The 12,196-nt window shown below is 40.9% G+C and overlaps 1 protein-coding gene across 1 annotated transcript; it reads left to right on the top strand.

Annotated features, from left to right (window-relative positions):
• Nucleotides 1-430: 430 nt before the first annotated feature.
• On the top strand, nucleotides 431-11,758 carry LOC146272941 (constitutive coactivator of PPAR-gamma-like protein 1 homolog). Its single transcript, XM_084705837.1, has 17 exons — nucleotides 431-1,202; nucleotides 2,478-2,724; nucleotides 2,832-2,914; nucleotides 3,527-3,655; nucleotides 3,987-4,077; nucleotides 4,800-4,897; nucleotides 5,009-5,259; nucleotides 5,402-5,489; nucleotides 5,580-5,801; nucleotides 5,954-6,125; nucleotides 6,248-6,497; nucleotides 6,732-6,846; nucleotides 7,560-7,769; nucleotides 8,045-8,237; nucleotides 8,572-8,713; nucleotides 9,014-9,110; nucleotides 9,936-11,758. The coding sequence occupies exons 1-17, from the start codon at nucleotides 729-731 to the stop codon at nucleotides 10,245-10,247; spliced, it is 3,174 nt and encodes a 1,057-aa protein (XP_084561963.1). The 5' UTR covers nucleotides 431-728; the 3' UTR covers nucleotides 10,248-11,758.
• Nucleotides 11,759-12,196: the final 438 nt, after the last annotated feature.

Here is a 12,196-nt window from a genome sequence, read left to right as displayed (position 1 = left end):
CATCACCATTCTTTAAACGGCATGTACAAGTCAGTTTGTTTTCACTGATTTCATTAAATCAATGTAGCCTGGTAATCTTTAATTAATCTGGTTATGTGACACACTCATTTTCAAAAACATACTCATTATAGTGGCTTGAAAGTCATGTTGCTCATAATAGGCCTACATCGTCATTAAAAGCCCTTAACTCATGGTGAAATGTTGCTCCTTTGTCTAGCAACGCTCCATTGGTGGTGGAGATTGTTGATACATGGTTTCACAGTTAGTACACAGTTAGTACACATCATACTTGACAATAGAGCAATAGATGATACAATGATTTAGCATTAGAATCGCTGCGCTCTGATGGTGAGATGCAACAGTTTTTCCAAACTACGCCCGATGAAACGCACTGACTCCTCCTTCTCTGAGCACAGTACGTGCCCTTGCGTCGCTAGGCTTCTTTCTCTGCACACTAGACAGACGCACATCCAGAGACATGGCTCCGTGAGACGGCACATGGCGGCCAGCAGCCATGAACCAAAAAACAACTCACCAAAAACAGTTAATGCATTAGTAGCAACTTGATTTCGTTTATTTTGGATATAACTATTCAAACTACTGCAATATCCATACAACTGGTTTACTGACAACGGAAGAGGTGCATTGTAACCCCCTGTTTTCTTCTGCTTTTACGCGTCTACACTTTTCAAGTCGTTTTAATAGCAATTTCTCATTTGAATACAATCATGGGTGTGCAAGGTTTCCAAGAATACATTGAAAAGCATTGCCCAAATGCTGTGGTGCCGGTGGAGCTTCAGAAGCTAGCTCGGGGGAGCCTGGTTGGAGGTGGCAGACAGAGACCACCTCAAAGTCCGCTGAGGTTGCTTGTGGATGCTGAAAATTGTCTACACCGGCTCTATGGTGGGTTTTACACCGACTGGGTGAGCGGAGGCCAGTGGAACCACATGCTCGGTTACCTGGCTGCTTTAGCCAAGGCCTGCTTCAACGGCAACATTGAGCTCCTGGTATGCTTCAATGGCGCCCTGGAGAAAGACCGTCTTCACGAATGGGTCAAACGACAGGTGAACGAAAGACAGACAGCGCAGCAGATTGTCAGCCACGTCCAGAATAAGGGAACTCCACCACCGAAGGTCTGGTTTCTCCCTCCCGTATGCATGGCCCACTGCATCCGACTGGCTCTCCTCAGGTTCCACATCGGGGTAAGTTAGCTTGTTAGCTAGCACTGCCAGCTAACCTTAGTGTGATTACCAGTAATTTAGTAACTACTTTGCCAACAAAACTGACCTTAATTACACAGCTAGCTAGCTGCTATCAACACACCAATTCGACATGTTACACTAGCTACATTGTCAACAGTTTGCAGTTGTGCAGCTTGTTTTCAAGTCACACGTTACTGGTCTTGAGCTTTAGTTGCTTAAGTGGTTGGCTAGCTAGCAACCTGTCTGAAAAGAACCTGTCTGGTAGATCTTTAATTTCTTGTGCTTGAAGACGCCCATTAATTTGCTACTCTTGAAATAAAGTTGGTTGTAATTAGCCCTTTAAATCCTAACGTCTGCACATATCATGTAGTTAGTTAACAGTAGTTAAATAATCTACCAAATTGGACCTCAAGATTAACATATTTAGAAGGCTATCAATATCAATAGTTTTATAGTATTGTCATTGCCTCCATCTTTGCCAGGTCTATCAAAAAGGAAGAGAGCTAAGATTTTTTTGGTACAGTACAGTAGGAGTTTGTATTGAGTGTCTGACATTAATGTGTGAAAAGTAGGCATAGCTCGAATCGATGAATTACAGAATCCAGCAGTACTAAACACCTCCAATGAATGCTGGGAATTGGATCTTCTGTGAGAATGTTCATAAGAGGAGTTGCACTGGTACTGCTGTTAGTCCCACTTTTGCACTGCTCCTATAGGCTGCACAGCAGAGGCTCTGATTTCAGAGTACAGAGAGAAATAGCCCTACCATTGGCTGTACACAGAAATCACATGTCACTTGTACTGTTTAGTGCGAGCCAAAGCCAACAGGCCTATGCCAACTTTTATGTTACGGCCCTCTTCGAAAATGGAAATGGCACCAGGATGATTAGAGAAACAAGGCACAACCATTGAGCTACAATGTTCAGAAAACAAAGCCTAAAATGTCCAGTTACCTTGTTTTTGTTGGGACAGCCTACTTTCTCCTTATAGTCGATTTGCCCTTGACCCGTTTTTTCTGTTCAAAATTTAATTATCTGTCTCCCTTGTTTGTTTTCAGGGCTAGTACTTTTAGGGCCAGTGCACATATATTTATCTTCTTGTAAGACGCTGTCTATTCCTCAAATTACATAATACAATCTGTTGAACTATAATGACCTAGGTAGTCTATAATCCTATATGAATTCCCAAGCTTCCCATGATTAATTCAAGAGCATATTTTCTATGTGATTTTGAGATGTTGTATACAGGCAATTCAACATTGTTGTCATTTTTCAGGTTGTCCAGAGCATTGAAGACCACCACCTGGAAGTGATCACCTTATGCAGGGAGAATGGGTTCCATGGCCTCGTGGCCTATGATTCTGACTATGCCCTGTGCAACATCCCCTACTACTTCAGTGCCCATGCCCTCAAACTGAGTCGCAACGGCAAAAGCCTCACCACCAGCCAGTACTTGATGCACGAAGTGGCAAAGCAGCTTGATTTGAATCCAAATCGATTTGTCATCTTTGCATCACTTTTAGGTTGGTAACAGACATACTGTCAGTCACTAGCCAAATAAATGACTTACAAACAACTATCTTAGTTCATCATATTAGTTTTTCATGAATACATTGCTTCTTGGTTACAGGTAATCACATACTGCCTGATGAAGACTTGGCTGCCTTTCACTGGAGCTTACTTGGTCCAGAGCATCCATTAGCATCGTTGAAGGTAAACTGTCAATGAATGATTTTGTCATTATGTTTTTCTAGTGAAGCACTAATGTAATATTTCACTGCAAATTAAAGGTTACTAATTACCGTTTGAGAGGAATTGGATTTGTCAGGAAAGGACTATATACTTGACTCTTCATAGCATCCTAGTGTAACCAAGGTGAATTAGTTAAACTCACTCCTCCGAATAAATACTGGACATCCGTGCCATCGAAGAGCTTTTTTTTGGTGGCGTAGCTGGTTAACACAGTGTCTTTACAGAATGGTTGTCTTGTTTGCAAGTCAGAGGACCCAAGTTTGCATCCCTGTGTGGGAGGATTGGGGGGGAAAGTTATGCTGACAAGCGGCATGATGACACCAGTTACACATACAACTAGGAAACCTAAAACTGCCAAAACAGTGTAGTGACATATTAACAAAAGTATACAAATGTCTCTTCCACTGAGGCCTCTTAACTGAGTCTTAATATTGTCTGGCAGGCAGTTGTTTGTTTCGTACGTTCCATAAGATCTACATATTTTGATTGTTCACAGGAAGCCCAGTACAGTAATTGTAATCGTTTATATTCAGTTTTATAATATATTACAATCAATTGTCATCTGTTCAACAGGTGCGTGCCCACCAACTTGTGCTCCCCCCTTGTGATGTGGTGATCAAAGCAGTGGCTGAGTATGTCCGCAACATGCAAGACATGACTGACCTGGAAGCCATAGCAAAGGACATTTTTAAGAATTCACAGGTATTTCAACTGCACAGCAAGAATGCACATGTTTTTGTACTTTGACTAGCAAATGTATGGTTGCTGAGTTTCAAGTTTGCTCTAAAACCCTTTAAAAAATATATATTTATAAATAAAATGAGAATACCATTGTGGCACTTAGTCAGCAGTATCTTGGTTTTGGCATTTCTAAACTTTGAGTTATGCAAATGCATCCAGGAACATTCAGACTTTCATAACAATTACCCTTGTAGACATGAAGCCAGTTGTCTGGTTTGATCTTAGCCTGCTGTTAGTTTTGTTGACATGGTTTCCACTGACAATAGGTGTATCGTTGTTTTTCTTATTTCAGTCAAGAACAGATGACAAAGTTGTCCGCTTCAAGAAGGCAGTGGAGTACTACTCTGCAGCCAGCAAACCCCCTCAGTTCTCTCCTTATTTAGGTAAATTCAAAGGTCACTTTGTCTTACAAAGTCATGCTTGACATAAAAACTTGACATCAAAAGCAAAGCGATACAAAAGTTAGTGGTGAATCATGGAGGATGAGTAGAAATCCCATGTCTTCTCATGTTTGAATCATTCAACTGGATGACATGTATCTCTGTAGTAATTTACCATAAGCCAGTCTACACTTGTTACAACTCTCCTTGCATTCAGTGTCTGTTCACAACAATATGTTTTGCACCTATTCTGTTCAGCTCAGCTATATCTATCTCTTTGATAACTTGCCTTAAAATACGCTGTTGTATCAGTCAAATGAACAGAGCCAGATAGCTCTCAGTAATGTGAGAAATGTTCCCACTTGCCTCAGACCTTGTGTCCACTCTGGAATGGCTGCTATGTCCTGCGCATACAAATAGGCTGCTTTAGTAAGGCTTGCTTAGCCGCTACAAGTTTGGGAAAACTCATTTACAGTTGTTTATGAATGGTTTAATAATCCAAAAGGCACAATGGAATATGGTTTGACTCCTTCTCTAACCATCCTTAGTTAGGTTGTATGTCTTTTTGATAAAATCATCCTAAATATTTCTGAAGGTGCTCAGTATGCTTCAGTATTCTGGCAGGCTCCCCAGTAGTGGCTCCACTGTCAGTAGAGGCACTTGGAGGCTTGATGTAGTGCCGTGCTGTCTGACTCTTCCTGTTGTATCTCGGTTTCCACTCTTAGTCAGACCAAATCAGATCGGAGTGCCTGCAACAGTGCCACAATATGCACCTCCACAAATGCTCAACATTCCACAGGCTCACTTGATCGTGAAACCTGGGGTGAGTAGTCCCCTTCTCCACACAGCCCTTGTGTCATGTGAAAATGTCATATTTGAGTTCAATCCAGAACTGTGATTGAGATGATATCATGGCTTGTTATTGTGGTTCCAGGCCCAACATGCCTACCCAACCCCATTGGTGGAGCCTGCCCTAGCTTTGGACTCAGTGGAGAAAAGCCTCCCAGATGAGAACAGCTTCAGCATCATTCCTCATGAAGGGAAGCACACACCGTTGTATGAGAGGTCCTCTCCCATCAACCCCACTCAGGGCAGCAGCCCCAACAACAGTGACCCTGCATTCTTCAACACCTCCTCCACTTCCTCCTCTTCTGAGAATGAGGAGAGCACAGGCACCACTGCCAAGTGTGTATAACACATCACCTTAAAGATATCTTTCTGCAACTGACATTTACAGGAATTCAAACACATGGAAATCAAACTTTGTATCAACAAAACCTTTCATCCCCCATTCAGAGTAAATTGTAAGTATTTTCTGTTTCGGTAGTCATGTAAGTGACCATAAAGGAGGATGGGACAAATCTGCAAATGAATCTGAGAACACAGTAGTGGGAGACCTGGGGGACCAAACAAGTGTAAGTTGAGCAATGAAACCCTCTTGAATTTAAACACACGCTACTCTTTCTCAATAAACTCATCCAGATGTTGTCTTCCCTCCCTCCTAGGCTGACCTCAAGCTGACCTCCCACATGAGTCCAGGGTTGGAGGTGGGGGGTCATCATAGCCTCAGTGCCCAGATTCCATCCCTTCTTTCAATGCCAACCAGGAACCACATGGACATCACTACCCCGCCTCTTCCTGTGGTGGCCCCAGAGGTGCTTCGGGTTGCTGAGCACAGACACAAGAAGGGTCTCATGTACCCTTACATCTACCATGTTCTCACCAAGGTCAGAGGAGATCCTGCTAATCCAGAACCACACTGACAACTTTCGTTTTTGATACTGAGATGAAAGGGGGATGGACTCTTCCTTGCTAGCTAGGCTTCTTTGCTTCCCCTACTAAACATTGCAGTACATGGGTAACATGTCTGTCATTGCAGGGTGAAATTAAGATATCTGTCACCATTGAGGATGAAGCTAACAAAGACCTGCCTTCAGCGGTGCAGCTGTTCCGGCCTATACGCCAATGTGTTTACGGAGTGCTCTTCAGTTTGGCGGAGGCTAAAAAGAAGGCCCAAAGGGTAGCCATGAAGAGAAACCGCCTCCCTGAGTGTGGGTAGTATTTTATTTAAGCAAACCTAAATTTACCTATTAGCCATTTCATAAACGTCACTTTTGGAAAGACTGCGAAGGCCTATTTTTGGGTCGTTTAACTTCATATCTCTTTTCTGTAGATCATCCGGTGATCGTCAAAGAGTGGGCAGCATACAAGGGAAAGTCTCCCCATACCCCTGAGCTGGTGGAGGCCCTGCCTTTCCGGGAGTGGACCTGCCCAAACTTGAAGAAGCTCTGGCTGGGGAAGGCCGTGGAGGACAAGAACCGCAGGATGAGGGCCTTCCTGGCCTGCATGCGCTCTGACACCCCGGCCATGCTGAATCCTGCCAACGTTCCTACCCCCCTCATGGTGCTCTGCTGTGTGCTCCGGTGAGTGGGGAACAGTAGCTGGAGACCTCATGCACCTACACAGATGGGCTTGATCACATTTGGACAAATGTATGGCCTTTATGATGTCTTAACATGAAGCCAATAAATGACTTGGTTACAATTATTTCGTTTTTAACGGAAGGGCCTCAGTAAAAAAACAACTCAAGAAAAGATAGTTAATTTAAGATCAGTTCCTGCATTTTGTAATATTTCACTGTTTGTGTTTTGCTTCAGGTTTATGTTACAATGGCCAGGAGTAAGAATTTTGCGTCGTAACGAACTTGACGCTTTCCTAGCCCAAGCACTTTCTCCTAAACTATATGAACCTGACCAGCTGCAGGAACTGAAGGTGATTTCGTAGTGATATGATATGAGGCGTGTCCTGAAAACGTCTGGTGGCAGTCTACCAAAACGGATTTGGCAGTAACCTATTTAATCATGTTAAGACTGGGTTATTTTGTTTGTTACTATGGCCTCAAAATCAGAGGTTGGGCTGGTAAGCTGCTGACAGTTATACTTTTGTTTCACAGGACACTCCTCATATTGTTGTGGCAAGAAAATGTGTACAGCAAAGCATACTAATGTTTTGCACAAGCATGTTTTCATTAGCTCAGCAGGAAAAGATGTCTGTTAGTGACAGGGGTGTTTGTACGCGTGGATGGTTTACTGACACCCCAATATTGTTTTCCCAATGTATTGAGATTCTCATTTATGTTGAGACTATTTCATGATGGCTGGACTTGGTTGTAAACCATCCACACGAGCTGTGCACTTTGGCGTTAGTAGTCTGTCTGTATGTCAGCTCTGTCAGCTCTGTCAGCCTGTCTGTTCTATGCTCTGTAGCAGATGACTGTGTACTGTAGGTCTCTCTCCTGCTGGCTTTGTGTGTTGGCTGGATTAGGTTGTCAGCTACTATATGTCTGCAAACTGAGTGAATGGGCTTAAGCTGGTTTACGCTGCTCAGTGCTGTGCTGCTCTTCGATTATAATGCTCTGGATGGGGTAAGAGGTGGAAGGTTCTCTCATTGGATTGTTTTTCATTTCTGGACATTTGTATTTACAGATTGACAACCTGGACCCTCGAGGTATCCAACTGTCTGCTCTGTTCATGAGCGGGGTGGACATGGCTTTGTTTGCCAATGACGTGTGTGGCCAGCCCATTCCATGGGAGCATTGCTGTCCATGGATGTATTTTGATGGCAAACTGCTTCAGAGTAAACTTATCAGAGCTAACCGGGACAAGGCCCCTCTCATCGACCTCTGTGATGGTCAGGTAGTTCTACCCAAACCAAACAGCCAAAAGTGACATGTTCTCACCTTGCATACAGTTATCCTTCTGTTTTCTTCAATATTCAAAATCATATTCATCTTTCATATCTTGGAGTTTGGATGTGTAAAACTCACCATGAAATAACAGTACTTCCTGCATTGTGTCTAAATGAAAAGATAATTCTGCTTGTTTTGGTAAGGTTGTGGTCATTTGACAGCTTTTGTGAATAAAGATATAAGTCCTAAAGTGACTTTCACTTTTCCTTCTCTTCTCTGTAGGCTGAGCTGGTTGCCAAGGTGGAGAAGATGCGTCAGAGTATCTTGGAGGGTCTGAACTTTACCCGCCCACCTCATCCTCTTCCTTTTCCTCCCCCACCACCACCCCATGGCATGCCTTTCTACCCCCCTCCCAACTCCTTCTACCCCCCACCACCAATGCTGCCGCCTCAGGGGCGAGGCAGAGGAATGCCTGGTAAGGGACCAATGACTGGAGAAATTACAACCAGTAGGTAGTAACTTGTTATATACCAGTTGAGGATGATGACACTTAACGATCAATGTAAACATTTAGCTATGTTTTACACCTACTGAGAGTGAAGTAGGATGCAGATGTTTTATATCTTGTCCCATGCACTTTGAAGAATACATATTGGAAAATGTAAATTGTATTTGACAGAATCTGGATTAACTCCTGAAAACAACATTATATGGTTATTTATGGCATTTTACACATGGATATGTTCATGTATTACATCCGTATGAAGGGTGAAACGACACAAAACGTGTCGTTTCACCCTTCAAACCAGGACTTCAAGCCATGTCCTCACAAGGTGGAAAGCTGGAGATTGCTGGTACTGTAGTGGGCCAGTGGGCAGGGAGCCGCCGTGGGCGTGGCAGGGGGGGTACCTTTCCCATCCAAGTGGTGTCTGTTGGAGGATCAAACAGAGGGTAAGATTTATCATCTTAAATAAAGCAACAATACTTGTTTTTTTGGAAAGTGCCTGGGATCTTTTGTTTTATGTCATGATACCAAAACTTAAATTAACACTATATTAATTATTTGGACAAGTAGATTTTAAAAAGGATTTTAACAACCCAGACCTTATTTAACGTTTATGCAGATTTTAAATTTTAAATATTCTGAGAATATAAAGACCATTGGTGGAGCAATTAAAACATGGCTTGACAGCAAAGATAAATTGTTTGTGCAAATTAACTTTGATTGCTGCTTATTTTACGTTTCTTTAGTCGTCCAAGAGGTGTGATTTCAACTCCTGTCATCAGAACTTTCGGTAGAGGAGCCAAATACTATGGCAGAGGCTTCAAGAGTCAGGGAACATACCAGGTGAGGTGTTGAAAAGTGAAATGATGTGAGCACAATTCAACCTCCTAGGAAATAAATGAATGTGAATGTTTCAAAATATGTAGTATGTGTTATTCTTGTGCATTATAGCAAAATAATGGATACAGCTTGTGCCCTCCGTCTAATTACAGTGTAATGACACTATACAAAGGCATTGTTTCAGCTTTCACTATGAGGTGACTGAACATCCCATTCTCTTAGCAGGTCTTTATGCAGTTTAAAGCCCTCTAATTAACTTCCAAATTGCTTCTAACCTTTTTGTTCCCTCAGTGGACCCAGCCTTTTTTTGTAATCTCTTTTAAGCGTTCATATGATCACAACAGCTTCTTTTTTTAATCAGTTATGGTTGGAATTTTTATATCATTTTATTTTTTTTGTTTGTTCACCAATCAAGAAACATGTACTGTAAATAGTCCTAAATGCATCACTTTGTTACTGTTATGTACATTTAATCAAAGGGTTATACTAGATGCAATTATGAAGCATCATGACATAAACTCCTAGATAATATAGTGTTTAACTTTAATGGCATTAGAGGTATAAGGTGTTGTAATGTGCAATTACATTTTTTTATTGGGAAGGGGGGGGGGGGCATTACAGCTTCATGGGGGCATTACAGCTTCATTAAGGATAGTGACAGTATGAGACGGACAGGAAAAGCAGGAGAGAGAGAGGGGATGACATGCAGAAAATTGCCTGGGCTGAAATCGAACCAGTTTACCTATTTAGCCACTGGGATGCCCCACAATTAGCTTTTAACAGCAGTTGGCATCAGAATTTCCTAATCAAAAATGTTTCTTATTCTAGAACAAGCCTGCATATGCTTCATCTGTGAATGAGGTGGTGAAGGAGAGAAATAAGCCCAAACCTGAAGAAGCCAAATCACCTCCAGTGTCACCAGAAGGTTCCGCCACAGAGAATGGTATGGATGATAAAGAGACTGACCAGCTGAACGGAATGAAAGTAGAAAGCAGGGCTCTCAACAACAAACCTGAAAGTGCCTTTAGCAGTGACTCCAAGATGTGCAATACTAATCCTCATTTAAATGCACTAAACCTAGACAGTGGTTGCCACAGAGACGAAGTTCTTGGCTCCACTGTCTTAAAAACAGAAGAGTAAACCTATTTTTATAGAGAAGGTAAAGGATGAAAGGGGGTATAGGGTTAGGAATATCTGGAAAGATGGAAAGCCTATAGTCAATGTAAACATTTTTCCTTTAAGGAAAAGAAAATGAGGACAAGAAATTTGAATTCCTCTTTGATGTTAGCAAGTAAAACCTGAACAATGACAATTTCTTCGTCAAAATAAGTCAGCCAGTATGAAATACTACTAGCATAAGGAGTAAATGCAGTTCACTCCCTCATCACTGATATATACACATCTCAAACTGGTTATGAGAGTGTTTTATTTCCTTTTCTTGAAATACAGAAGCCTCAAGATGCTTTTATTTGGCTGTCTTTTAGTTCTTATAGGTTGAGATACTCTTCCAGTACTTGGCATCATATATTTGCCATTGTAATTGATTTTGTGTTGTCACGGTAAATGCTTTTTGAAAATTAAACTCACATGAAAAGAGAGAAGCGCAGAAACACATTTCTCACATGGGTCATCATTGTGAGTTTTGTGTTGCAAATATGCTGAGTTATTTTAGAAATTAAGTAACTGTAGTTGATTAAATCCTGCAGCATAAATTCTAATGTGCTCACAACAGTTTATGATATACTTAAGCTACATAAGTAATATTTCAAGAAACGGTTATAAAATTGCAGAGATGCATACAATCCTGATGCTCTGTCAAAATTAGTGATCAACATGATTTCTTGATTCAGATGTAGAAAACTAGTACTACTGTTTCAGCTAAACTGTCTGCATGGTTCACAATCTTAAAAGGAGTGTAGTTATTGCATGTAGTCCTTTTTCTTCCATTCTTACCAGTATTGTGCCCATTGCAAATTCAAAAGAATGTCTAAGAATCAGTAATAGTCCTTCAAAAGATGTTAACTGTTTGTCAGTAACTGATTTGCTCTAACCTTCAGTTTTTGTGATATTGACATTTGTTTCATTTACTCAACAAAAAAAAACTACTAAATTATCTAGCCACTGTTGAATATTGTTAACCCTGGTGTACTCATTACTATATTCATTGTTCTCTGTTGCTGTTTTTGCATTCCCATTAGTAAAGCATCTCTGGAAAAATGAAAACCCTCTTATAAAAAGCTTTAATCAGAAACGACCCCCTTTTGTTGCTGAAAACAAGTTTGCGAAATGCTTGACCTTCCCATTGAGATTTTAGCATAAATAAGTAATTCTATAATCATTTTGATGTTTCTTTAGTGTTTTAAAACTTCGTGTACTTCTAAACCAGAATCATTACTTAACTTTTCCATGTAATTCTCATGAATTTTTTCATCACTCATTAGTGATCAGAAATATGGTGTATTCCTCAGTCCCCTGCCCGCAAGAGCTATAAATAGGTTACCTTGATGTAAGTTGAGCGGAGTTACTTTTTAACTCATTGGTTGTAAAAGAATGAACTACTGTTGGGTTTGATGGATTGTGGTGTGGGTTTTTTTCGAAGGCAATTGAATGCAACTTACAATGCTTAATAAAAGTATATTCTTTTAGTATAATCAGTTTGAGTGTCTTGTTTAATTTCCCTCTTATATTGATACGGGTAACCAATCTGATTTAGATATATTATCTTAATTCAATTTTTGTAAGCTTTGAACCTTTCAAATGTTATGCTTTATAATGTGAGAAATGATAATGCACAAAAAGTACATTATAGTAGAATTTAGGGGGGGTAATATTACTAAACTGAGTCTTTGCAGCACACGTTTTTTTTTTTGATGGTTGGAAGTAAAGTAATTACTGATCAATTCACGCAGTCAATAAGGCTAACCGTTTAGTGTTAAATCATAAACTAAATGTGTGTAAATTGTTCGTTTGTTGATATACATTTTCGGGTTCGAACGTCCTGGGATACCCGGGGAAACAGCTGCAGTGTTAATGAGATAATTCATTCATCTCATTTGAGGATACATTTTTGTCTAGTGCGCTGACGTAAC

This window comes from Hypomesus nipponensis, chromosome 9 (genome assembly GCF_054491055.1).
Source record: "Hypomesus nipponensis isolate SF chromosome 9, ASM5449105v1, whole genome shotgun sequence".
Lineage (NCBI taxonomy): Eukaryota > Metazoa > Chordata > Actinopteri > Osmeriformes > Osmeridae > Hypomesus > Hypomesus nipponensis.
The sequence above is the reverse complement of the archived record's forward strand: the minus strand, read 5'-3'. Positions and strand labels throughout refer to the sequence as shown.